The sequence below is a fragment of the Erithacus rubecula genome, assembly GCF_903797595.1.
Source record: "Erithacus rubecula genome assembly, chromosome: 4".
Lineage (NCBI taxonomy): Eukaryota > Metazoa > Chordata > Aves > Passeriformes > Muscicapidae > Erithacus > Erithacus rubecula.
In genome coordinates, this window is record NC_136686.1 from 45,600,003 (window position 1) to 45,627,932 (window position 27,930).

At 38.5% G+C, this 27,930-nt stretch overlaps 1 protein-coding gene across 1 annotated transcript; it reads left to right on the top strand.

The window, feature by feature from the left end:
- The first annotated feature begins 137 nt into the window (after positions 1 to 137).
- TES (testin LIM domain protein) lies at positions 138 to 27,930 on the top strand. Its single transcript, XM_079304719.1, has 7 exons — positions 138 to 274; positions 11,018 to 11,103; positions 19,742 to 19,991; positions 21,096 to 21,437; positions 24,398 to 24,613; positions 25,138 to 25,296; positions 26,488 to 27,930. Exons 1-7 carry the CDS (start codon positions 248 to 250, stop codon positions 26,677 to 26,679), a joined length of 1,272 nt encoding a protein of 423 aa, XP_079160845.1. The 5' UTR covers positions 138 to 247; the 3' UTR covers positions 26,680 to 27,930.

A 27,930-nucleotide genomic window follows, 5' to 3' on the forward strand; every position in this document is an offset into this window, starting at 1 on the left:
CGCACCGGCGCAGCCCTGCCCTGACGCCCCGCGCCGCCGGGGCTGCCTCACGGCGGAGCGGGGCGGGGCCGGGCCGGGCCGGGCGGGGATTGGCTGCCGGGCCGGCGGCGGCCGGCGGGGATTGGCTGCCGCGCGGCCTTTGTTCGGCTGCAGCCACTGCCGCAGGGCAGCGGAAGTTTGAGCGTCGCGGTGCGCGCGAGCGGAGACTGCTCGGTGCGAGCCGCCTCACAGGGAGACGCGCCCCGCCATGGACCTGGAGAATAAAGTGAAGAAGGTAAGGGCGGCTGCCCGCCGGGTTGTCTGCCGCGCACGCCGCTGTCCGCTCTCTGGGGAGCGGCGGACCCGCCTCGGCGCTGCCGTGCCCGCGGGCGCTCCCCGGGGGTCGCCCCCGGGTGCCGGTTCAGCCCTTCCCGGGCCCCGCGGCGGAGGTGGGAGGCAGGAGAGCTATCGCCGCTATCCCGCACGCAGCCGGGCTGCCTCGCTGCTCCCCAGCCCGGCTATCGCCGCTATCCCGCACGCAGCCGGGCTGCCTCGCTGCTCCCCAGCCCGGCTATCGCCGCAGCTGGTTCCCCAGGTGAGCACGTACCGCTGTTCCGTCATACATGTAAAACACATGTACGGTCCCCCCAGTAAACCCCTGAGGTCTGATAGTTGTTTTCATGTACGTGCGCTGCGTGTGTAGGTATGAAATAAATTACAAGCAGCCGAGTCGCAGATTACGGTTATGTTAGCGATTAATTTCAGACCTATGGTGTGGCTGACTCCTTACAAGTGTGTTATCAGCGTTCCTATGGGCTGTCTCCTTGAGCGAGAAGCCTGAGCTTGATTTTCTTACTTTTTAAAGATATGTTGACTAGTTAGTTGCGTCAATCTGGCAAGAAACAAAAGGTAAGTAAAAGAAAGCAGTAAGTAATCCAGTGATCTTGAATCCCTTTCCAAAACTCATCATCATTTAAAATTTCCTGTGCAAAACTGACTTCCTGTGGGATACTCATGTAAGTCTTTGCTTCCAGTTCTTTCACGAATTAAATGTAGTGCTAAAGCACTGATTTTTTTAAATTAGAAACTTATTTGTAGTATCTGTTTTGATACTATTTGATAAGGGGGAAAGAAGCTTTATATGTGAACATGGGTTAAATTTATACATAACCTTCATTGATATGTGAAAACTAGTCTTTTGAAATACATGTTGTATGAATGTGTGTGGGGTTTATTCCCGAGTTGTTTTATTTGAAGGTAGCTACTTGTTTTGTAAACCTGTATGCTTTTCTGTCTTGCAGGCTAGAAAGTGACTTGGGGGTGGGAGCAGTTGTGTAGTGTGGAAGGCTGCCTGTTAATGCTGAATCCTGGGAATGGTCAGCCTTGAGTTACAGCTTGCTTCAAGTGCTGTCCCCACCTGATAATGTCACTTGGGTGGACATCCTGCTTTGGAGGAGCTGCCTGTCTCAACCCCCAGTCATTAGGCTATCAGCATGTAGGTGGGTGTAGCAAAGTACTATTGGTGTCTTTAGAAGAAGTTGTGTGCACAGGGTTGTTCCCCGTGTGACTCCTTGTATGCAATGAAAATAAGCTTCTTGAGGAGGTTTCCTTGTATTTTCTAAGCACAATTTAAAACTTAGTCTTGATGGCATCACAGAGCTTGTTTGCTTGAAGCTTTTTCAACTCCATGAGGTGAGAGACACACATTTCTGAGAGATAGAGCATTCTAATTCAGAATTTTTTAATCTAAAGAGAAAATTAATATGGAGTGTGAAATGACTGATAAAATTCTGCTGATAATGGAGTCTTGGTTTGAGTGAACTTGTAGTTGCTCAACATCTGCTTTAAATTGCATGGCGATTATTGGGTAGTTTTGTGTGCTTTAAATTTATTTTACTATTTTTGCCATATTTTTCTTTGCTCATGTTTTCCTTCTCTCCTTCATCAACTTTGAAGATTCCTGAAGACTTTTCTGAACTTGCAGAAATACATTGAGGCTAGTGCCACAAAAGAAACCTGCAAAGCTCTGTTTAATGAAAATAGTATTTCTATTCTGCTGCTGAAGTCTTAATATGCAGAGAAGTCTATGATTTGAAAAACTTCACACTTTGTTTGTTTCTTACTATATGTATATTCAGAAAACTATGTTACTGGGCTGTCTCCCCTCCCTTGCACACATCATCTCATCTTCTTTCCCTTTGTTACTTGGATGGAGTTCATTTTCCAAGGGAACAGAAGAGGTTCTGTCCAAGTCCCTACAGGGAGAATTGAGAAGCTTTGCTAGGTACCAGCGAGTTCAATACAAAATTCTTCTTTTTTGACTACCAAGATTTATTTAATCAAAACTCCTTAGATTTTGTACACTGAATAGAATAACAGTTTCATGACAACTCTGGAATAACTGTACATCTTCTTTTTCCGTCCTTTAATTCTAATTCTCTACCTGTTTGTTTTGTTATTGTTTTGTTTGTCTCTTTTTTGCCAATTTCCTTCTTTCTTGAAGGGTGGAAGAACATTCTGAGATGTTTCCAGTCAAATTTATCAAAACCAGTGAACTACTTGGCTTTCAGAAGAAATTTTCCCAGGAGATGCCTGTGTCAGATTTTTAGTCTTATCAGCAGCAATGAGTTGATTTACCACATGCTGTAATTCTCACCTGTCTTCCACTGTGGAGTAAAATAGCTTGAGTCCTCTTACAAAATGTACTTTGTACTTTATACAACCTTTTATTTTGTAGTGGCTTGTAAGTATTTATTGCCTGGGAAATAACCTGGTAAAGATTATGGAGTGGTAAGTGGCTAATCTGCCTGTTGGGCAGGAAGTTCCTAGAACACTGAGCAGAAGAAACCAGGAATTGTCATGTTGTCCCCAGATAAGTGATTCCATTGCATTTTTGAACTCTGAGTTTAGATATTGGCTATTCTGTAGCCCTGGTGTTCAGCAGGGCAGAAGGAAATGAATGCCTGGTGGAGCAGCATGTCATGTGGAGGCTCAGACACTCAGCTGGTGCTGTAGAAAAGCTTCTTCCCCTACCCACAACTGCTAATTTATAACTGAACAGGGTTATATACTGGGATGTTTTCTGTTTCTGGAAAATCTGATAGATGAAGTGTCTAAGGTGACATTCCTAAGATTTATCTAAGTGTCAGTAATCCATGAGTCCATTCTTCAGTTTTGGGCTTCTGTATTGTCTCTTTGGAAAGCTGCTACATATATTTATATCTGCATGTGTAGGTCTGTAGGAAGAAAAAAAGCACTCAGAGAAAGTTGGTTTTCATTGTTGATACCAGGTTTGGTGGGCATTTTTCTCCAAATGTAACAGTTCTAACACAGTTCTAGCCTGTCTGGCTAGAATTGTTTCCCTCTAGTACAAGACTAGTAGGATTCCAACAATGTACTTGTTTTTCAGCAAGAACTAATGTCCCACCTGCCACAATTTCTAACCCATCCTTTTAGCAGTGGACACCTTATATATTTGCTGCCTTGGGACAGAAAAGCAGCAGTCCTGTTTAACATACCCTTCTTAAGGGCACAATTACTTTGGTTTAGACTTTTAATTTACCTTCTTTTTGGTTTCTTTCATGTGCTGTGAAGCTCATCTTAATGTCCTAACAAGTGGCCAGAGGAACCAGTACTACCATGTAGCCAGATGTCTCACTTGGTCTGAGTCCTGGGCTCTGGACAACCACAGCCTGCTAGAAACAGAAATTACAGCATGAACTTTCTGCACTGAGCAATATATATGCAGAATATATGCAAATTTGTGGAATGTAAATTTTTTAGTCAGTCCACCATGCTTTTTAGAGCTATTAAATAACTGGTAAACATCTAGGGAGTGAATAGAGTCTTTTTGGCTGACTTGTGAATACCAAGTCTATGATTTTCCTGGTCTGTTACAATTTTTCTTTCAAGGGGAGAGGGAGTTTGGGGGAAACTGTAGAGTTTTCTCCTTTTTTTCTCAAGAGGAATTGGATTTGCTCTTGCATTTGAGGATCATGAAGACAGTGTTTGTATAAAGCAATTCCACAACACAGCTGAAGGGTAAAAACAGTAGCTCCATCTTGAATAGTACTTGTGCAAAAAACAGACCACTATTTTTCCTGAATACAATATATGCTGTGTTCTCAAACCTTTTTTTGAGTCTATAGGGAAAATGAAGATTTAATGCTTTGTGTTGAATACTCTAGCAGAACTTTGTTCTAAGAGCCTGGATTCCTGCCCTGTCTGCCACCTCTGTGAACTTGGTAAAATGAATCAGTAGGTCACAGTCCTGCTTTTCAGCCCTGCTGGCAACATGGTCTCATGCTTCACTGGAGAAAATAATCTGTCAGTGAGTCTGTTCTACATAAAATTCCACAGTATAATACCTGCTTTATAAAAAGAACTTTGCTTACCATGGCAAAGGGGCAGGGCATGGGGGAAGAGCTGAAACTTCTCTAATGTGGAATTTGTGTATGGTTTTTTTTAATGGCATGATACTTAGTTTGTTCTGTTACAGTTGGAAAACCAAACACTGAGTGCTTTGGACATTGCTAAGTCAACAACTGCAATGATCTTTGATAAGTGAGTGGTGAATAAAGTATGTATAGGAGCAAAGTCAACTTCTCTGTGTTTTTAAAGCATGATTTAGTAATGTCTGCTGGGCTGCACTTCCTGTTGAGGTCACTGTTTGTTTTGGTGTTACTGCTATGGAAACCCATTATAGCAGATCTTTTTTGCTGTTTCATATGTATAGTAAGATCAAGGAAATGTACCTTTTATTCAGGGATGAGTTTTGCCTGCAAGTGGAAGAATGAAAACATTTATGTAGGTATGACAGGAACTACTTCAGTTTTGTTCACAAGGAAACCAAATACTTTCTGCATATGCTGTGGGGTTTGGGGATTTTTTTTTTCCCCACCAAAATAATAAATAGAAAAAGTTATGTGAATAATCTGAGTAATTTTTGGAGCAACTGTCTTAATCTTAAACCTCTAGTTATTTTTGTCTAGCATCCCTGGATTGCATCTTGGCAAATATGGCACTGCTAAACTAAGCTTTTTGACTTTTACTCTTTTTTCCCCTATGACAAAAGTACTCTCCAGGCATATAAAAGATCATGAAATGCCTGGATAGCAAGTCAAGAAACCTTGAATGAAGGACTGCATTACTTTTAAGATCAGATGAAATTGATTTCTTGGGTAGGGTATAATTATAAGACAAGTATTTTACAGCAAGGGGGGGAAATTAACTTACTTTGAGTTACAGTATTCTGTCATAAAAGTAACAATGATCTGTTTCTGCAGTTGTTCCTGAGGAAAAAAGAAATGTTTCTATTTTCTTCTAAGTAATAGTATTGGTGACTAGCAATTTTCAATGAAATTTTATTTGTAAAAGTTGCTTAAAATTACTTTTTTTACTTCAAGAAACCATGTCATACAAATTACTATCTTCTTCCTAGCAGATACAAAGTTTACAGTTAAGGATGTAGATGTAAATATCAATAATGTAGTCTATTTTAAAATTATATTTTACAATCTGAATAGATACACGTCTCATTTATATATAACTAGCACTTCTGTATGGGTTGTGTGTGTATATATATGTATATGCATTTTTTTTAATAGGAGTGTATATGTACAAACCCCCCTAATATATAGTTTTTGCTGATGACTAAAGTTGGTGGGGTTCTTTTACATACTGGAAACCTTCAGGAAGAGCAGGGCTGCTGAGATGAAAGCATGTCACACCTGTTACCTGGTGTCTCAAACTTGGTCCAATGAACAGGTCAAGGGAGTGAGGAGGCTTCTGTCATGACATTTTCAGAACACATCAGTTCTGACTGTACTCTGGTACTGCTGTGTATGTGTTTCTGGTTTTGTTGGGGGATTTTTTTATTATTTTTAAAGTATGCCTAACTCTTTATTTGTGCCTTGTTTTCAGTCTGAGGTTGTCTAGCTACAGCTTTTAACAGCAGAAAAAAAGCATGCACTTTCCTGCTTGACTAATGCTCCTAAAAAATGAATGTGTAGATTTCCTGGTCTGCTTCTCAAGACCTCATGTTAAGGATGTGACTGGGTAAGAGTGCTGATGTCAAAACAAAATATATGGAGTATTGTGAAAATTGCTTCTGCAGCACTGGATGATGGGTAGTGTTGTATTGGAGGTTTACAGATAGTGTTATAGTGTGTGTCAGCTCCATTCAAACTTAGCCACTGTAATGCTGGCCTTTGGGCATAAGCAGCACTTGTTTTCTATCCAGCTGAGCTATCTTTAATAGCTGTTAGCCTTTTGAAAGTGCACTATGTAGCAATGCCTTAAATATTTAAATTTTTAGCTATTTGATATTTAGTAGAAGATATCATGATAAAATAAATTCCCAGGGCTTTTGTACTGTCAGGTTACTGCAGCCCCTTGATTTGATGCCTTGATGCCTGTCCTGCCCAGATCATCTTCCAGATATTTTTCTTGGATGGAACCACTTTTTGGCATCCTTCTTTCTGTGCTAAATGGACTTATGTACCCAGGTTTCTTAATTCCAGTCAACTTCTCCCTAAATCAAAATGCATATTAAACAAAACAGGGTCATACCATCAATTTTAATAGACATTTTAAAAACAAATATAAAGAGGTTCATGGCATACTGGTCTTTGTTAGAGATCTGAATTTTTTTCCTTCTTATATAGTGTCTGTCAAAGTTTTATAAGAACACTGTCCACATATTCTTATGTCTTTTGTAGTGGTTTGTTCATTTTTTCATTCTGGAATCATAAGAAGTATCATTGCTCTTATATTTTTGAAGTTTAAATGCTGTAACCTATTTTAATTTGCATTTGTTGTGTTTCCCTGCTAGAGAAGACTTCTGATGGCACAGAATATAGTGATACAAGATCAGGTCTCAGCAACAGTGCATTCACAGCAATCAGATTTCTCATGGTTTTTTTGGGTTTTTTTCTTGCTTTGCCTTCCCTTCTTTGAAAGTGCCTAAAGCATGTTAAGATGTACTAGAAATCTGTTGTGCTGTGTAGGTGCTTTACCACTCAAATATCCAAATAGATCAATAGTTAACTAATCTTCAAACCAGAACATTCCTAGGATTTTGTAGTAAATTTGAGAATAGCTTTAGCATGGATCACTTCAATTCTGTGCTTGGCTCACTGAAGAGCACAGGAGAAACATCTGTAAAAAGGATAGTGAAGAGGATTTAGTTCTCATCTGAGGCTCAATTAATTGTTGCAATTCATTAGTGACAGATGTGTAGCCACATCCTTATAAATTCTGGAGGGATCTGTAACACTGAAAGGGTTTTTGATCTTTTGCAGATGCTAAGTACCAGTATTGTCTCTTGCTGTCTGTGGCAGGGTGAAGCTCACCTGTCTGGCAGTACAGGAGTCCTCTTGGAGGGAGGAAGGAAAAGCAGCTGAGGCCAGACTTAATTCTGGTCTTGTGGTGGGACTGAGGAGATAAAAAATGCTCAATAAACTTAAGAGTAAACCCTTCTGATAAGCCAAGTTTAACTATTTCATAGGAACTGCTGTTTCTCTTCTGAACAAACTCTTAGACACTTGAATATGATCTTTTGGGTTTTTAAGATGATACTAAGTTTCTATGCATGACTCCTTACTGTAAAGTCAGCCAGCTTTTGTCACTCGATTCCAGTGTGAACTGAAATGGGACAACCTTTCAGTAATTGTCACTTGGCTGTAACCACTTAAAGCTTTTTGCCCTTGGGTACTGTGTAATCTTGAAAGCAGCATGCAACAGATGATCTCAGTCATAGTTATATCATCTTCTGTATTCAGGCTTATTTAAATCACTGCTGGGTGTTTTGGTAATACCAGATGGGTTTGGTTAGCTTTGCTGTAAAATGAAAATTAATGGTGGTAGACAGACAGGAACCTTCTGGCAGTATTTCAGCTGACCTGTCTGTGCCATTTCTCCCATAACTCCATTTACAGGGGAAATGGGTTCCCTGTTTCCCTCAGACATGCATTACCTCTCCAGTGCTCTGTATCTGTGGGTGCTTCTGCTTGGAGCTGACCATCTTCTGCAGAAGACATGGAGATAGATATGGACAGCAGTAAAGAAGTGCACCAAAGTTTTAGGCTTTATAAATTTCCTAAACTACAGCTGAATTGGCTGCTGAAGAACAAAGTAATTTCTGAGGCTGATGCTTTCTTACAGCTGGAGGATGTTACAGGACTCTGGAGAAATATGTGTAATGCACTGACTTGTGGATAACAATAGCCCACAGTGCTTTTGAAGTTGGCTATTTCATATCTTAATTTTTGGCAAGCAGCCATGTAGCTTCTCTGTCAGAATCAAAGGCTGAGGCTGTGTGTGCATCTAGAGTTGCATCTAACTTGGTTTTTAAGTGTGCCTTTCAGTCTTGAGCCAAACTTTTCCATAAGGTGCCCAGACATTGTGTATAGAAACATAATTCCCTTCTTTCAGTTTCACAGCAAACTGAAAAACCTGTTTCAAAACAAGCCTCTTTTGCTAATTAATTTTATTTGTCTTGAACTGCACAAGCATTTACATAATGATATGCTCTTTATTTCTGGGGAAGGGATGAAGAATGTTGTATTTTTGGAAAAATATGCACTAAGACTGCTGGCTGCAAGTAGACTGGCTGTTTGTTGTTCCTGTAGGTTAGAGAGAATGTTCTGGGTAGTGCATTTAGATAGCACATATTTCCTCTTCTTGATTTGTTTCTGAAGAGGCGTTTTTTAGCTTAAAAAAAAGCACTTAAATGTTAGGAGGCATGGAAATGATAGTTTAAATGGTTTTTGCTTTTTTTTTTTTTTTATATTTTTTACTTGAATTTAAGGTTCTGTTTTGGGAATTCTTGAAATGTCAGGCTTATTTCTCTGTAATGTTAAACAGTCCTCTCTAAATAAATGGTCCTATGTTTCTAAATCTTCTAATTACAATACTAATGATTTTATTTCCTTTTCTTCTCATTCTACTCCTTTTGAAGCAAGGGAGAGCCTGAGCATAAAGAAATAATGCCAGTTTGTAACTGAAGTAGCAGCAAGAGAGAATGGGTTAATGTTGCCTTTTGCAGGGAATGGGGGAAGTAGATTGGGGTTTTGTGGGAGTTTGATTTGTTTATTAGGACAGTGCAATCATATTATAATTTTAACAACTTTTTAAAGATAATGAGTTTAAAGCAAGACAACACAAAATAATAAATAACCTCTCCTTCCCTGTAAACCCCCCCACCCAAAATAAAAAAGAAAAAAAGCTTGGTTTGTGTTGCTTTAGCTTTTTTTCCCTTCAGAAAGCATTCTGACCAACATATTGTCCTCTTTGAGTGTGAATTGAGAAGAGTGCTTAGTTTTTTTTGTGATTTGTGGGGTGGGGGGCGATCCCTGGTTTCCAGATGAGAAGATACAATTTATTATTGTGTGAAAAAATGCCCATTTTCAGTGAAGATGAACTTTTATTAACTAGTTAGCTTATCAAAAATGTTGCTGATGAAGAGCCTAATCTTTAAAGTTATGGGGTTTTTTTTACATATCTATTGGTAGGCTTCAAGTTGGCACCTATAACATGAACTTCTTGAGCCCTTAGGTTGATGAAGATGTCACCATGATCACAGCCAGCTTGTATTTCATCTTCCAGATATGAAAGAAATGATGTTATGTCCTTCTGTCTATCCCTGCAGTAGCTTAATAGCTGCCAGCATACCTCTTTTCACTAAAATAGGTCATGATCTTCAGGGAAGTTTTCCTCAGGGATATTTGATAATTGAGGCAGTGATCCTTTAAATTATAAAATAACTGAAAACATGGTATTCCCTGCATTTTACCATATGTTTTGTGTTAAGCAAGTGGTTTGCAAATAACCTGTTCTTTATTTTGTACAGAAGCAAGTTCAAAGTTGACCTGGTTTATATCCATGTACGTGTAAGAATAGTAGCATGATTTCTCTCAGTAAATGGCAAACTTAATAATAAAACTGTATCACCACATCTAATTAACTTTGGTATTGTGGTGTTGCCAGAACTAAAATTAGTACCAGAACTTGTCAGTTCTAGCTCTGTTTCCATTCATGGTAGAAGTTAAATTGCAGTTTCTACCTACAGCTAGTTGGGAGAGCTCCTCCTACTGTGTGGTGATGGGTTCCTCTCTGCATGTTAGGCATCAGCCTGTATACCCAGCTGTGGCCACATTTCCATGGTCCTTCATCTGTCTGATTTGAGATCCATGTTCCTGAAAGGTTTAAAGGGCTAGAGTGAGACATTTTAATTTTACTGTGTTATATGGATGCATAAGGTATCGTGCTTCATATTTGTTTTTCACCTCAAACTTCAAGTGGCTGTTGCTTGGTTAAATTTGCTGATGTGTTGACATATTGTGTGAATGCCTTTACTCTGTATTGTTTTCTATATTCTCTGATATTTCATCTGCATTGTGATTTGGTCATCCATCCTTTTAAAGCCCTTTGCATATCACTTCTGGTCTTTGATTTTGCAAGCTGTGCTGTTTCTCTTTCCCCTCTGAAAGTAATCTGGTATGAGTCCAACTGAAATGAAATTGTAAAGGGTGTGTGCCATTCTCAGTCACAATCAGAGTAGCATTCCAGGTTACTCCATATCAATGTGGGCTCTGTTTATTTCATCTCCTGTATTTTGCCAAGTCATATACTGCAAATCACTTTGTCCAGGCAGCTGGATTAAATATCCTTTGACTTGAGGTCTTCTGACCTCACTTACTCTAGTTTCAGTCTTAGACCGCAGGAAATGCTGCAAAGAATTTGCTTCTTCCCTTGTGTGAAGTTTGTAGAGCAAGCTGGGCTGGGGAGAAAAGTCACCAGGAGGGTACTAAGGCTACCTGTGCCTGCTGAACTGTGTGTACAGGCTTGTGTGAATACTGCTGCTTATATAGGTACAGTAGGAAGGTCAGTGGACCCCAGAATGCTGTCCTTATGTCAGCTTAGTCAAATGTTTAATCTTTTGCTGTAGCTGCTGATTGCACACTATAAAGGCATCAGTAAGATCATTCATGCAGCATAATTCTTGAAGCTGACTGTAATCATCTTCCTCTCTACACAGATGGGCTTGGGCCATGAGGAAGGATTTGGTGCCCCCTGCTTAAAATGCAAGGAAAAGTGTAAAGGATTTGAGCTTCATTACTGGAGGTAAGTGACACCAAAAGTGACTCAGCGCTGCCGACCTTGACCTATGTATGCAAATAACTAAGTAACCACTTTTGTTCTTTCTTTCCATTGAACTATTAAGATGCTTTTAAAAAGCTGACAGTGTTCAGTGCCAGAACTTCTCAGCTGCATTACAACAGAGTACCTAATCACACATTTCATCTGCCCTGAAGTGAATGCTAGGGCTTCTACTGCAGCATTTGCTTTAGCTGATTAAACAGTTCAAGTAGATTTGTAAAAAAATGTCTAGCCTTACAGTAAGAGACATGACAGGGAAAAAGTGTTTTATCTCTGTAATAAAATGCTTTTTTCAGCTCCTGACCAAATATGTAAGCTTTGAGATGCTAGGAAAATTTATTTTGAAAATATTTGAAATTTTGTATACACCTACAATTTATTTAGATGGGGAAGAGATGTCATTTTTGAGTATCACACAAATTCAAATAAGTTAAATAGTACTGAGCCTTGGATGGTGTAATATTCCTAAATCAGTGAGTTGATGATAGCAGTAAATAGTCTGTCATATCTTATGCTGAAACTTTGTATTTCATTAAGACCTCTCTTGTTTTGCTGAAACAAGGTGTACTTATGTGTATTAATGCATTTATGTATCACTGTCCCAGTTCACTCATAATACCAGGTGCGCTTGAAAATAGCTTAGTAATTCAGATTTTTTAATTTTTTTTTTTAAGAAATAAAGTCCCTCTCAAAGGGAAAAGCCTGAAAATAACAGAAAAATAGTTGTTAGTAGAAGTAGCACATGCTATCAATGAAAATTATTGCATTTAACCAATGCTAACTAGCTACAGGGAAAATTACATTTGCAGTAGAATTTTGTTTTGTTTTATAATGTAGCCTTTGTAGCTCAGCCATAGTGGCATTAGGTGCCAATAAGGCCTAGGAGATTCTACATCTTTGCCCAAATATTTGACTGCAGATGAGGCTGTTTAAAAAATAATCAGGCAAACAAAAAACAAAACACAGCAAAAACTTGTTAGCAGTTGATGCATAATCAAGAAGCTATATTTTTATCTGTAATATGTAGCTATAGAAACAACTTAGAAATAATTACATGGATGAAGAAGTGGTAATGTACTAGTAAGTAAATGTGATCATCTAAAGATAAAAGAAATAATTAATTTATGGGAAGACTTTTTCAATATGCACTGCATCCCTGAAGGACTGTGTGTAGAAGTAATAGTAAAATAAAACAGAATTAATGTAAGTAATGCAATAAGAGAGTTCTAAAAAGTGCAAGAGTCAATAGTGTTTATCCATGGTTAGATGAGAAATTAATTTTATTACTTCCTACTTGAAAGCTCTTTTGTTCATAGTCACCGTGCAAGATGGGGAAATTATAAGTAGGGAGGAAAAAATGCAGTTAACTTTCTGTGGGTTTTTTTGGGTTTGTTTTTTTTTTTAATACTTAGTTGCCAATGTTACGTCTTGTAATTGCTAGATTATTCTTGAACATGAAATAATTTGGAATAAAAAGAAATAAAATTACTGAAGTGGTTTAGTTGCATCATAGTAATATTGCAAAGTTAAGAGGTGTCTGCTTCTGTGTGAATATTTGGGATTTTTTGCCTGTGTTTTTCTTTATCCATATTGCACTATCTTCCTGTGATTGGGGGCTCGTTGTGCCAGGTCCTGAATACATAGCTCATCAGATCTCTTCCTCTTCTAGAAGATATGAGTTTGTAAATAGCAGTGGATTAAAGAGCAAGTAATCAAATATATGTTAAAACAATGACTATTTAGCTAAGATTTAGTTTGGAAATTAAGTCCATACAGGATAGACCAGATAAATAAGGTTGCTGGAAGTAGTCTGAGAGGCTTCATCTAAGTGTCAGACGAATGTGGCACATACATATGAAACAGTCAAAAAGTTAGCAATTGAGAGAATTCAAGAGTGGGTTGGAAAGTAGCAGTTTCTCCAGCAGAGCTGCTTCTGCAGACAGTAAGAGTGTGAATCTGAAGTCTTAATTCAGTTTTATGTGGATAGTTTTCAAAGGAAAAAATATATTAATATGCTTTGCATGATGCATATATTTTGGTAGATCACCACTTATATGGAAAGTGATGCATCCCAAATATTTGTTTACTTAGTTGTTAGCCTTTAAATCTGAAACTGTTTTAAGTAGGGACAAACTGTAGCACAAGTGGACAGACTATTGTCTTTAACATGAATAATCAAAATCAGTTCACGTTTACCTATTATTTCATTGCTGATCATCTTGAAGTAAGAACTGTAATTAGAGAAACAGTTACACAGTGGGAGAATAATTGGGGTTAGGGGTTGACCCTGGTCAGCAGCCAAACACCCACACAGCTTCTCACTCCCTGTCCCAGACATCAGGGTGGGAGACAAAAAAGGAGAAACAAAAGTCAGGCAACTCATGCGCTGCAATAGTTTAAAGGTGAAGTGGTGAGTGAGCAAGTGATGCAGGGGAATCACTGGCTGTCTCCCACCACCACACTGATGCCTAGCCAATACAGTCTCCAAGCAGTAACTACTTAAGAAGCCAGAAGCCCTGACTTCTTAGTCTTCTATTTCTGTTTTACTGCTTATCATGAAGTTATGTAGCATTTAAACCCCCCTGACCAATTGTCAGCTTTCCCTCCTTCCCAGCTTCTCTACTTGCAGAGGCGGGGTCAGAATTCAGAAATGGGGAGGCCTTGGCTTAGTGCCGAAGTGCCCAGTAACAGCAATCCATTCGAGGCTGTTTCGGCAGCGGGCGCAGAGCCCGGCTCCGTCAGGCATTGTGCAGGCAGAGCCGGACGCAGCGCGGCGGGAGCGGCCGCGTGTGCGGGCGCGGTTCTGCTGCCCCCTCCCGGGCACCGCCGGCAGCTTCCGCACCCGCGCGGCTCTTGGGCTGGAAACGCTGCTCCTCCAAGACCCAGCGTGTCATTTCTTTCTGTATTTCCGTACAAAAAGCCCTCAATTCTTCCTCTAGGGAGTCAGATTGTAAAGTGCCCAAAAAACCCAAGTGCACTTCTCTTTACAAGGACCTCCTACATCCTTTGTCTCTATACGGGGAGTATTTGAAATATATCTCTTCTGGGGAGGCACATAATGTTTTAAGACATTTGTGCTATAAATCTTGACACTGTATGGGCAGGTTTTATAGGTGCAGAACTGTAAACTGAGGCTAGTATAGAAATGGTGGTAAACCAAGCCTTTAGTAAAATTTATTTCTAAATTTTGAAGTTCTGGTAGCATCAGCGTGAGCTAAACACAATAACATGAGAGAATTACAATGGTAATTGAATAGTTAACAATTGCCTGGTTTATCTTAGTGTGTTAATAGCTTTTGCTTTTCACATTGTCCTCAGAATCATGCTTCTGTATAAATGTAAAGGCAGCAGAAGTTGGAGAAGATGTTTTTAATTTAGATTTATTTCAGGCTTCAAAACAACCCCACACATGTCCAGTGGGTCAGGCTGGATGTAAGAGATCAATACTCAGTTACATATTGCTCCTTGGGAATGTATCTCCCACTAGAGGGAACTATGGTACAGGAGTGAGAAGTTGCTAAAAACAGGTGAGATTTATCTGATTGATCTTGGTTGCATATATACCAGAAAGTGGTAATTGTCCCTGATGTGACTTGTTAAGATGTTAAAAAAAATCTTTTGAAATCAAGAATCTTAAGCTTGGGAATAATCTCTTTCAGTATGTGGCTTCTCTGCACAAATACAGGGAGAGCCTTATGTTGGCTTTAAGATTTTCTGATACTACAGCTAACAGGGAAGCATGGAGATGTAGGTCAAAGCAGTTCCAATTACTTTTAGCTGTATTAATAGTGAGAAAACATAGCAGAAGGAATTACAAAATTGTCAACTTTGATGAAGAGTGAAGTGCTTTCTCAGTAATTTTACTAATGATGCAAAGCTGGGAGGAGTGGCTGATATGCCAGAGTGCTGTGCAGCAGGATTTTGGCAGGTTGGAGAGATGGGCAGAGGAGAACCATTTGAAATTCAACAAAGGCAAATGCAAGGTCCTGCACTGGGGAAAAAGAGCCCCTTATACCAGCACAGGCTGGAGGCTGACCTGCTGGAAGGTAGCTCTGTGGAGAAGGATGTGGGGCTACTGTGGACAGCAAGCTCTCCTGGGGGTCAAAAAGGCAATGGTGTCCTGCATATGTAGTGCTGTTTCCTATTCTGTGCTTCTCAGTACAAGGGACCTGGAGCTCCTGAAGCAGGTTCAGTGAGAGGCAACAAAGATGATTAAGGGACTGGAGCATCTCTCTGAAGAGGAAAGGCTGAGGGAGCTGAGGCTATTCAGCTTTCAGAAGTGATGACTGAGAGAGGACCTCATCAATGCCTATCAGTGTCTGAAGGGAGGGTGCCAAGGGGCTGGAACAGGCTCTGCTCAGGGGTGCTGAGCAATAGGACAAAGGGGGGCAATGGGCAGAACCTAATGTGCAGGAAGATCCACCTGACTATGAGGAAGAACTAAAGTAGTTAGCTGGAAAGGTGGCCAAACACTGGAGCAGGTTGCCCAGAGAGGCTGTGGAGTCTCCCTCACTGGAGATGTTCAAGAGCCATCTGGATCTCTGTGGCTCTGTAATAGGAAGAGGTTAGTTGTTCTGCATGGAGGGCAGAAGCCTCAGGGCTTGCCAGGTCTTTGTTGAGAATTTCTCTATGCTTGCAGCTACTGCCTCCTGTCACTAGGAGCCAGCATAGGAAGGATCATTATCCATCTTATTTTTCCTCTCCATACACCAAGACACGGACAGTCAGGAGGATGGTTAACATTTGATTTTGGAGAAAGAATGGGAAGTTTTTGATCCTTATTTCAGTAGACATTCAGGAGGCAGGAATTAATCTCTTGAAAGGATGGAATCTTTACCTTTCTTCCTTGTTCTTTCTAACTACTTAACAAGTGCTGGCAAGGCACTATAATAGACCTGTCTTCACAGTAATACTCCGCTTTTCATTCCATGGATTTTGAAGCTTCCTATCTTCTATGTTTTGAGTGGAAAAATCTTATCAAATTCTGAGATGGGTGTGGAGGAACATCCTCTGCTTTGAGGAAGTGATGATGGAAGCAGGAGTCAGTAACACCTCCTTCTGCAGGGATCTTGCTGAATGTCCTCAGATAAAGAGAAAATGTTTTCAACAATGCAGATGGAGAGAACATGAAATTTTCACTGCCTGTCCTCTTGATAGTCAAAGGAGATAAAATTGTCTAAGCATATATGTTTTTATATATTTGTATGTCTTTGGGTGCATATAACAGCAATTGTTTTTTCTTGCACATGAATTGTTCACTTTAACAAAGATGAAAATAAATCATCAATTATCAGACAGATTTGTGAAATAGAAATTTGAGATAATGGGATGCAGTCACTTCAATGACCAGAAAAATTACCAGCCAGTCTATTCTAAAGATTAGTAGTCTGCAATATACCTTCTGCAGAGGGTACTGTGAGTGACTAATGAGCATGATTGTGCTGTGACAACTAGTGAAAGAAGTTAGGATTAAATTATAAACACTACTATGCAGGAACTGTTACATGTGTAAATATCAACTGGATATCTTTTAGTCCTGAAAATTACTCCAGAGGAAAGATTATAAATCAGGACAGGATACTTTTTTGGGCTGTTAGCAGCTGTATGGACATCTTCATGTGGCTGAGATCCAGGGGAGCATGGGAAATGGCAACAGCCTAGGGGATTTTCCTTCAGTTTACTGAGATATGCTGACATCAGTTGTGACTCAGCATTCTCCACATTCTTTTTGTATTGTTTTGTCCTGCATTCAGAGGCATAATGGTACTCAAGTTCTAATACCAAGGCCACTATTACACTTGTAACATAGCCCCTGTAACAGCTTCTGGGAAACTGTTGGCAAAGAATTATTCACTTAACTTTGAAAGAGCAAGGAGATTAGACTGAAATGCACACAGTCAAATTCTTAATTTCAGTGGCTGCAGGGGTGGGGAAGATTAGTGGCTAGCTCATTATTTTCAATACAAGTATAAATGCAGTACTTTTCACAGTGAATCAGGAAGGACCTAAGGGTGTTGTGTAGTTCTTTGCAACTACCTATTTATGAGGAGAGCAAAAACAAATCTCTCACAGATACTGCAGTCGGTGAAACATGTTAAGCCTTTAAAGTGGGACCAAGAAAAATGACAGCAGCTGTGTCAGGGTGTTTATCTAATTGAAAATAGAATCTCTAAGCTATTCTGCATTCTGAAAGAATACTATTAGAAAAATGATATGCAATTTCATGACATGAGCAAAAATTAGGTGCTCTTGTGTTTTTTCCAGCCTATGGGAAAGTCTTAGGATGAATTCTACCACAACTTGTTGGGGGGTGGTCTGGTCTCTGCCTGCTGTCAGTGTTGCTTTACTGTAGTTGGATGCTGTAGAGTGGGGAGAGTGCACTGCCTGTCACACAGGCAATATACCAACATGAACTGTTCTTACTGAGGTCTGTCTGGCAAGCAGAGCAGTTCTGGGCAGCATGGTCATACTTCCATTGCCCAAGTCTATGCAGGGAACCCAAGAATATCTGGTCATTCATCAATGTTATTAAATCACATCTTACCAAGAAACGAGTCTGAAACTGGGGTTTACTGTTGTTGTTAACTTGTAATAGCAAATAAGGTGTTTGGTGTCAATTCTTTTCATGGACAAATGTTTCAATTCCAGGAGCATGTGTAGCTGAGAGGCATAAAACTGCATGGTGATCAAGATGTAAATCACTAAATCTGCAAAAAGCAAGGTCTGGTTCTGTCAGCTGGTATTGGATCTCAAAAAAGATATGACTGAGAATTGGTAATAAGGTATAATCAATCACATGCATGCCATATAAGATGAGCAAAGTGAATATGAATTGCTTTATTATTATATTAAATAGACTAAGTATTGGCTATGCAAAGGACTTGTGTAGATAGATGCTGAAGATCTTGCAAAATTGTATGTTTCTAGTGCTTGAGATGCACAGTAAAGCCTTTAGGCTTACTGGACAATGCTAGTTCATTCTTTAATGTTTTGGTAAACTGGAAGATTGCAGAGTGATTAGTGTATAATAGCTATCCAGGTAAGTATCAGCTTTGAAATTCTGCACATCTTTTCTTTTTCCACATCTTGTGGAAATGAGTTGGATGCTGTCAGACAGTCTACACCCCAGTTAGGGATCTCTTTAGGTATTTGTGTTGCAAAGTGGAGTCACTTCTGCTGAACATTCTTATTTTGCATGAGTGGCTCATTATTATTGTAGAGTTAGGTATCCTTATTTGGAGTGAGCTTTACAACTTAAATTACCACAACGTATGTTTTCTGTGTAACCAAATGACCAGTGCAGCATCCACCATACACTGAAATATTAGAACCCCACATCCTAAACTGGTGTACATGTAGAGAGCATATGTTTGGGGCTGTTTGTGTATCACCTCAGGTGGCCAGTTAAATTTCTTTCCCATTATCTCAGGGGCTTGCTGTAAGCATGGCATGCTCTTGTGTTCCTGTGGCTTATGGCACTAACTTGTGTTCAAGACTGTATAAAGCAAGATGCAGAACAATGTTGAGAGTTTAATGGGTTTTAGCAAGCAGGGTTCAGAAGCATTTTATACCTAATAGTTCATGCTATTTGCTGTATGAAGGATAAATAATGGGGTAAAACACTGTTTGTTCTTCTTCAGAGTCTAGAGATCCAGAAGGTTGATATGTTTTCTTAGTCTGTAATAAGAACCTTTAGTTAACATTTAGTTTCACTGATTTCTGGCTGACTGCTTTGAACTGAAGTTCTGGGGATGCTGTTAATAAATAATGAACTAGCTTCAGTCTAATCCAAGGTTCTATTCATTTTATGTGAATTGTTTAATTATACTTAAGGTAACAAATTGCTTTCTAATATGTGTTAGCTAAAGCAGTTGAAATGCATTGTATATGAAAGAATATAATTTATATCCAAGTAAGTAGATATACTTCTACCTTTTAAGGCTGTTTTCTGTGAATATTCTCTCTACATCTTGTGCCAGAGTACCTCTGACTTGGTTCAGAGCTGTTTTGAAAGACTTTATCCATATAAGCCTTTAACTTTTCTTTCATCTTCTCTTTAAATTCTATGCTTTGAACAGAACTTGGTGCAAATACACTCTTTGTATGTCTGTATGCATTTTCTTCCTTTCTAGGAAATATTTCTTTCCCTGTGATAGCAACCCAGTGATAACCAAATATCATGCACGCAGTGAAATAAGTATGGAGAAAATAGTATAGTGTGTATAACTTTGTGTATGAAGATCAACTGAAAAACTAAAATCCCAAGCAAATGATTGCTGGGGGAATGTTGATGCATTAAGTTATAACAAATCTGGTAGGTGACTGATAAAGGATATATGTAGGTTTGATCAGTACTGAAGAAATTACATAGCTTCATATTAAAAATGCATTCGTGTAGTTGACTGATATTTATCTGATAACAATATATTTAAATAAAAAATGTAAATAATGCAACAGGACACATAAGGAAGTGCTTGACATATTGCAGAAAAACATGTATTTCTAAACAAAGCCCTGTAAAAAGGATTTGGGTTCCTGGTAATGTTACTGTACACCAGATGGTGTGAGATTGTAATTTTGTTGCTGTTTCCATGAATTCCAGGAAAATATGCCGCAACTGCAAATGTGGCCAGGAGGAACATGATATCCCCTCAAGCAATGAGGAAGATCGGAAAGTGGGGAAACTCTTTGAAGATACAAAATACACAACCCTCATTGCAAAGCTGAAGAATGACAGCAATCCCATGTATAAACGCAATGTCATGATACTGACCAACCCAGTGCCAGCCAAGAACATCTCCGTCGATACTGTGACTTATGAGTGGGCTCCTCCTGTTCAGAATCAGACACTTGTAAGTCCAACTCACATTTTTTCCTGTTCAAGGCAGGAGTTGGTGGGAGATTAAGTAGTAGAGCTTACTGGAAGGCTAATGTTGCCTCTTGTAGTCTTCCTTTTTTCCTCCTCAAAACTAGAAGTATGTTGTCTGTTTAATGAATCTTGCATCTGTCATCCTGCTTTATGGATGTTTGTATGTGGAAATTCTTAAAAACCTGGGGAGGTAAGGTAGTTTTTAATACATAGGATTAAGAGTTATCTACTAAGTCCCTGGAATCCAGTTTCTGTAACCTGTTTTTTTTTTTCTTTTTTCTTTTTTAATGAAGTTGAATTTGCAGGGGGTCTGGGCTTAAAGAAAAAAAGAGGCAAAAAACAGAAACCTGTCCCCACATCAATTTATATAACTGTTTAAAGTTAAGAGGAACACTTAGCCTTCCTTATAGCTTTTACTGTATATGGTAAGAACAAGGTCAGTGTTGACATCTAAAAGAGCAGCTCTCTTCCAGTATATTTTCAGCTGAAGTAATTGAGATGGTAGATAGCCTTCTGAGGATCTTGCTTCACTTTTTAAACTTTGTTTACTAATTTATTGTACCAAAATGTTGTGTAATCCATGCCAGTAAGGAATTATCTCAAATTATTCATTTTCAGTGAATTAATCAAACCTTGTGCATCTAAGACTTATTTAACATTCAGTTACCAATTGGATTTTTTAGCCTTGTCATTGTTTTATTGAAGCTAGAGCTTTTTCCTTAATTTAGCTGGAGTTATTTCTTCAGTGGGCTCTATGCCCCAAGCAGATTATATTTCAGATCCTAGTTTTCTAGGACTATACTCATAACCAGTATTCATAGAGAGAGACAAGGTGCTGTGTAATTTTCTGTATGTTGTAAAAGGCTTAAAAAGGAGCCTGTCTCTTACTCTGGGAAGAAGCCAATTAATGCATCTGCTGTATTTTATCTTCATTACTGTTTCGGGAACTTAATGTTTATGGAAAGAACGTTGTTTTTGACAAATTTGACTGTCACTAAAAACAGTAGAGATTATTTTAGTTGTGTTTGCTTATGAGAATGGGTCTGTAGTTGAAGTGCCATCTGATATCTAATTCCTCCTGATTCAGGCTAGACAGTACATGCAGATGTTACCAAAGGAGAAGCAGCCTGTTGCTGGCTCGGAAGGCGCACAATACAGGAAGAAGCAGTTGGCAAAGCAGCTGCCTGCTCACGATCAGGATCCTTCAAAATGCCACGAGCTCTCCCCCGGTGAAGTTAGGCATATGGAACAATTTGTGAAGAAGTACAAAAAGGAGGCACTTGGTGTAGGAGATGTCAAGCTCCCTGGTGAAGTGGAAGTGAGAGCTCCTGATGAGAGTAACTTGAAAAATGGTGGTGGCAGAGGTACCTCATCTGCTGTTGGAGCAATGGACAAGAAGACTCCAAATCAGAAGGCGGAATCTCAATATGTAAGTATAAGAAGGGAAAGATAAGGCAAGAAAGTAAATTATCTGAGTGCTCTATTTGGTCATTTTTGCTCAATTAAACTGTTTGTTAATTTGGAATAGCAAAAAAGTACAAAAAAAAGAAGGGGAACTGGAAAATGTTGTGAATGTCTGCACAGAGCCCTGGTTTTTGACAGTATTTAGTTCACTGCAGCAAATAACTTCCTGGGTGACACTGTCATCCTCAGTGCAAAAACATGTTAGCTTGGAGATAGTATATTAGGGTGGCTTTTTCAGAAGAATAATCAAAAAGCTTGTCTTGTATGGACTAACTATTACATTCTTCTCCTCTCAGAGTTAATTTTAGAGGCTTGTTTTCTCCTCTTTCCTGGAAAAGCACTGAAATTACCCACTTGACAAACTGTGTTTAAAATGAAATTAAATTAGTTACTAATAAAGTAACATGTGTCCATGCTGTGTCCAACAAGATGAGCCATACAATGGTCTTTTGACTAGCCTTCTTTTCATATTCAGCTCCATTTTCTTACCTATTCTTTTTTCTTCGTCATCCGATTTCTCCTTATAATAGCTCAACAAAAAATTCAGTATATAAAACTACCCAGTTTTCATTGATATTTCAAAAATTATAGCCTTAATCAAGCATTTTTGACATAACTACTGCTGTGCATGTCTCAACTACTGATTGAAATACAAAATAGAGGTAGGATTACTGAAGGAACATTAAATCAGTTTAGTGGGGGGTAGACTTTACTTAGGAGTGCCAAAAGCTCTACTATAAGTAGCTTTCTAGAAATGTTACTATTATATGTATGAATCCCTAAAATTACTTGTCTTCAGATTGCTTACAGAAAATTAATATACAAGTTTTAGCTGGAGAAAAAGGTTTGCTTAATAATGATTGTAGAATGTGGCTTTTGTTATGGTATTGTTGGGGGTGTGGTGGTTTTTTTTTTTGTTGTTTTTTTTTCTGAACTGACTATATATATGACAGGAGCCACTATATGTCTTCTTAAGTAATTGTATCAGAAGGTGCTTTGTTTTTACATTACACCTGTTTATCACTTCCAAACTTTTCTTACTCCAGCATCTGAGTATTATTCCTGCAGTTTAAGCCAAGCATATATTATCTCTGTGGGTCTGATTTAGAAAGAGGTTTGTAGGTGCTTAATAGCATAAGTGAACATTTGGGTTTTTTATTTAATTTATTATTATTATTAAACTCAGTACCTTAGAACAGATAATCAGGATTCAGATATATTATTTGTAAGTGGTTGGGGGGGAGGTCTGATTTCAGCAATGAGACTTTGTTTCAGCTTTATTTAGCATTATTTCAACTACTTAACAGTTAATATAAATTGATACAAAGAAGAGCTCAAATGCTTAGCAGAATGCCATCCTTGTCTACACTTTTTTATTGGTTCTGAATTTTTGCTCATCATATTTTTTTCTACATTGTCTTTCAGACTGGGTTTGAAAGCTGTAGTCCTGTAGCTGTGGTGAAAAGAATCTCTTGGAAAATTAATTTTCATTATAGGAATAGACTGCACTTATTTGAAACCTGATAAAAATAAAAAAAGCAAACCCATCAACACTAACAGCCAGGTCTCCACTATTAATGTAAATATATTAATGTAAATAATTGTCTCTGGTTTGCAAATATACAGCTTTTTTGCAGTGTCTGAAAGCTGAATTAAAGAAAAATGGGTGCTCAGCATATTTTCATATTGTAAAGAAGGAAATTTTCTGTCATTTTTAACCACCAAAGCTGGAGATGTTATAAATGATAGGCAAATGAATCACACTGCCTAGATTTAGGTCTAGGCAGCTACTTAACCTTCCATTGGACTTCTCTTGGAGTGAGGTCTAAAGTAGAAAGATCAGAAACCTTTGTTACATGTATATTTGAACTTTCCCTTTCTCTGACTTCCCTACTTTCTACATTCTGTTTCTGTTCCAAGTTGTTCTTCCTCTTTTGGTGGCTTTGTATATACCTTTTGAAATTGTCTGGCATCTGATCAATATGCCTTTCAGCAGAGGCACTTTATATGTATTTTATTTTTATACACTTTATATTTTGTGCACACATGAAGCCATTTGTTGCTGATGTGAGTCATAGAGGAAAACCTTCCCAGGATGTTCAGCCCAGTCCACAGACCAGCTGGAGTGCAGGAAATGCCAGACTGATGATTAAACTGTAGATAAAAAAATTTTGGTTCAGTAAAATAAATAATCTGTGGGGTTTTTTTGTTTTTTTTTTTTTTTTTTTACATGATGGCAAAAACCTCTCTGTAAACAGGTATAGGACAGAAGACTGACTATGAACTCTTGGGAACTATTTGTAGTGTAGCTATGTATGTATGCTTTGTAGTTATTTGTAGTCACTCTGCTGTCCTAAAGTCATTAATCACTGACTGTTGGATAGCAGCCATGAGTGACTAGCATCCCTAGCACACAGCTTTAATCAGAATCAGTTTGAAATATTCACTTATTTTTTTATTTTCCCCACCAGTGATGCAGATATGGCTTGGTCTTCTCATGACCCATAAGTACAGCCATTTTCTTGTCATGTGTTCTAGTTATAGTGGTTATCTTGGATGGAAGCTTATTGTCCTCTTCTTGTTCCTAAGCATGTCAGGTTTACAGAGCTTAACATGAATTTTGATTGCCTATTGTTTTCTTTAAACACTGGACTGCAATTGCAAATGTGAATACAGCAAAGTACAACAATCCTTTTAAGGAGCACTAATGCTATGACAGTAGAATGTGCATCATCCTGAATTGCTTAGTTAAACCTAAACTATGGAAAAGGTATATGTTGAAGCACTGCTGTCTACTCATGGGATTAAACTAATGCTTTTATTTCAATCTGAAAAGATGGAATTAATTAAATATATCTACAGTATGTAATTTTTATAAATGCAACTCTCAAAGACTTAATTAACTTGGTAATAACCTCTTTCCAGTGCTGCTATCACTGCAAACTGAAGATGAAGGAAGGTGACCCAGCTGTCTATGCAGAACGTGCTGGATATGACAAATTGTGGCATCCAGGATGTTTTGTCTGTTACACCTGTGGTGAACTTCTAGTAGACATGATCTATTTCTGGAAGAATGGTAACCTGTATTGTGGAAGACATTACTGTGACAGTGAAAGACCCCGCTGTGCTGGATGTGATGAGGTAGGAAATATCCTAGTCCTTTCTTCTAGCATGTAAGTTTGTTCCACTGAGAAGTGATTAGTTTTACTAAAACATTTCAGTGCAGGAAGATGATATGCCTTCACTAATATGGTTGATATTTTAGATGCAAAGAACTGAAACCAATATGGACACTGCACTTCAGGAAGATCCATAGTTTGTTTTGGATTTGGTGATGATTTTTCATAATCTATGGAGACATAGGATGTGATATGAGAGGGCAAATTCTTCCAACAAGTCTCACTTATGCAGTTGTTTCCTTCTCAGGGGGACTGGGGGCCAAAATGACCCTGGGCAGCAACAGGGAACAGCCCTCCTGGGGCCTCTGGCATCTGTGGGTTCCTTGCTGTGGAGCAGCGTGGAGGCTTTTGGGAAATGGTTAAATAATGGTGGTACCACTTGGAGTTCTTGAAATTCACAAAACATCCAGAGGCTGTATTTATTAAAAGGTGCACTGTTCAAATGAATGTACTTGTTTACTTGGATTTTTTGTATTTTCCTCACAGCTAATATTCAGCAATGAATATACTCTCGCAGAAGGGCAAAACTGGCATCTGAAACACTTCTGCTGTTTTGATTGTGATTGTGTTTTGGCTGGGATAACCTATATAATGGTGAATGATAAGCCAGTCTGCAAATCCTGCTATATGAAGAACCATGCTGTGGTAAGGTCCTTACAGATGTCTTGGTGTTGAGAAGGAAGGGAACATGAGTCTATGGAGCTTCAAACTCTTACTTTTCCTCAGTCTGGGAGTATCTGAAGAGTATAAATTGAATGTGTGTTTTGGCTTGAGTCAGTTAATCTTTTTCAGTTTGGGAAAAATAAACCAAAACCCACAACTTTAGGCAGACATGAGTTTTGTCACTTGAACAAAAGCCACTGCCAGGGTGGGGGGTGGAACCTGTTGGAAAAACACCTGGAACTTAGCCAGTGGTGAAGCAGAATTTGGTAACAGGAGTGAAGTAGGTAAAGGTGAGTGATGCTGCTAAATGTTTAGTTTTCATCAATTGCAGTTCATTGAGCATGGTGAAAATCAATTTCAGCTAAAAGCCTGTAGTAATAACTGCAATTCAGGTGTTTCATTTATTTCTAACCAGATGGTTTAAAAAGGAGAGTGATTGACAGCATAGAGCTAGAAGTTTGGAAAATAATGGTAATTCTTGATTGTGGTTATGCTGGAAACAAATCTGAGATGATGGTCTAATCATAACTGTAAGTTAGGTAGCTACTAGTTGGGGGCTCAGTCTAATGTGCATCTAGATCTAGGTTTATCTATAGTGAATTGAGGGGAAAAACAGTCATCTCTAGTTGGCAGTTAATAATATTCTGAGATAGGTGTGAGGAATTGGTTTTTTGGGGAGGCAGTTTTTTTCCTCTTAAAACATTAATTTTCTCTATCAAAATTATATTTTGTGGACAACCAAATTTTAAGATTAATTGCATTCAAGACTTTCTAATATCTTTTAATTATTTGGCATTGCCACAGAGCTGTCAATGCCCAGGAAGATTTGTAGCTAATCTCTTCACATATTAAGGTTAATATATGAAGATCTGTGCTGTTTGACATAAAAGTTTTTTATGTTTATTTGGGTATTGGGAAATCCTAACCATCATAACTGTCTGAGCTTAGTCCCAGCAGTAAATAAGTTGTGTGTCCATTTTATTATTCTGTGCCCTTAGCTGAATTCTAATCAAAACATTTCAAAAATAAAGAAAAAACCAAAAGCTGAAGACTTTTTAAAAGGCTTCTTTTAACACCTGTCTCTCTCCTCCAAAAACATTTAAGAGTTCTAGGTTTCATTGCACTTGCAGAGAGCATGTGTGTGGTTCATTTCAGTGTTTTGTTTCTGAACAGATCTGCCAAGGCTGTCACAATGCTATAGATCCAGAGGTTCAGCGTGTGACATACAACAACTTCAACTGGCATGCTACACAGGAATGCTTCCTGTGCTCCTGCTGCAGCAAGTGTCTCATTGGCCAGAAGTTCATCTCTATGGAAGGGATGCTTTTCTGCTCAGTGGAATGTAAGGGAAAGATGATGTCATAAATGAAGACGTGCACAGAACTAATCAAGTGTTGCTGTGTTCCAAAGTTTCTTGCATTTCTACTGTAAAATATATAGTGTCAGGGCATTTAAAATTATTGGAAGTATTAAATAGCATTTCCCAAAGATTTCTTGTTAATATCTAAACCTTCGTATGTAATACTTACTTCTTAGCTGTAATAATAATTTTTTTTGGGATACTCTTTCTGAGTCTTATTTCAAATTACTTCATATCACAGAAATGTAAGAAGAAATTTGTTACAAAAGCTATACATTCTAAGGGAGCTCTTCACTGTGAAGAATCTTTTTGCTGTATCTTGTCTAATGGAACAAGAAAATGTGAAAATGCTCCAATCTATCTTGTTTTGTATGATAAATGTAGCTCTTTCACCTCTGGTCTCACTAATTTATCATTTTTATAGTTTTTCTGCTTTCATAAAGCACTTTAGACAAAATAATCAGTTTTACTGCCATAAGCAGTTTTGTTTTCCTGACTTCAAGTATGCAAGAAGAATGACACTTTTAAAAAATTGCCTTTAATAATTTCTTTGGTTTTGACACATGGATTCTTGGGGAATAGTGACTACTCTTATGTCTAGTTTTGAAAGTAACTCCACCAGCAGAGAAATGTTGGCTCATGTTTCTTTCTTGCAACTGTTCGTGCCTGGAAAAGCTTTAATTTTGCAAATACTGAAGTTATGTTATAGATGAGGGTGGGGAGTGTTGGTGTTAGAAAATAAGAGCAAGTCTTGCTTAGATTGAAAAAAATCCACCAGAAATAGTGGGTGTCACTGTTAGCCTTTCAGAACTGGCTCCTGCTTTATATCATGAATGTTACTTTCATAAGTTGTGCCTTCTATCAAGAGGGATGTGGCACAGAGTACTGTATTCATTTCCAAGAATGTATTTCTGCAAAGGGATCCTGCTTTTGATTTCTGAATTCTGAACCAAAGCATGAAGAAGCCTTTCCCAGAAAATTTCCAGTATTTGAGTGAAAGAATTCACAGCGGTATATTAGCTTTGCTAACTAGATAAACCAAATGTGTGGTTCTTTTTTTTTTTTTAATATTTATAGACCTACAGTGAAGCTTCTTAGATATTTGTGCCAAGTGCTGAATGGGGAGTCTTTGGCCTGAAAAAATAATAAAATTATTTTTTAAAGCAAAGTCTATGCAAGTCTTATGTTCACTTCTTGTAAGTTTTATGGTGATTGTATTGTAACATCTATAAATAAAACAAGTGTTTTTCACTTAA

Bases quoted from the DNA above. Each gene is read 5' to 3' on its own strand.
- TES (XM_079304719.1), top strand. From the start codon at position 248: ATGGACCTGGAGAATAAAGTGAAGAAG. The intron at 275-11,017 runs GTAAGGGCGGCT...CTCTCTACACAG, and splicing joins TGGAGAATAAAGTGAAGAAG to ATGGGCTTGGGCCATGAGGA. The intron at 25,297-26,487 runs GTAAGGTCCTTA...GTTTCTGAACAG, and splicing joins ATATGAAGAACCATGCTGTG to ATCTGCCAAGGCTGTCACAA.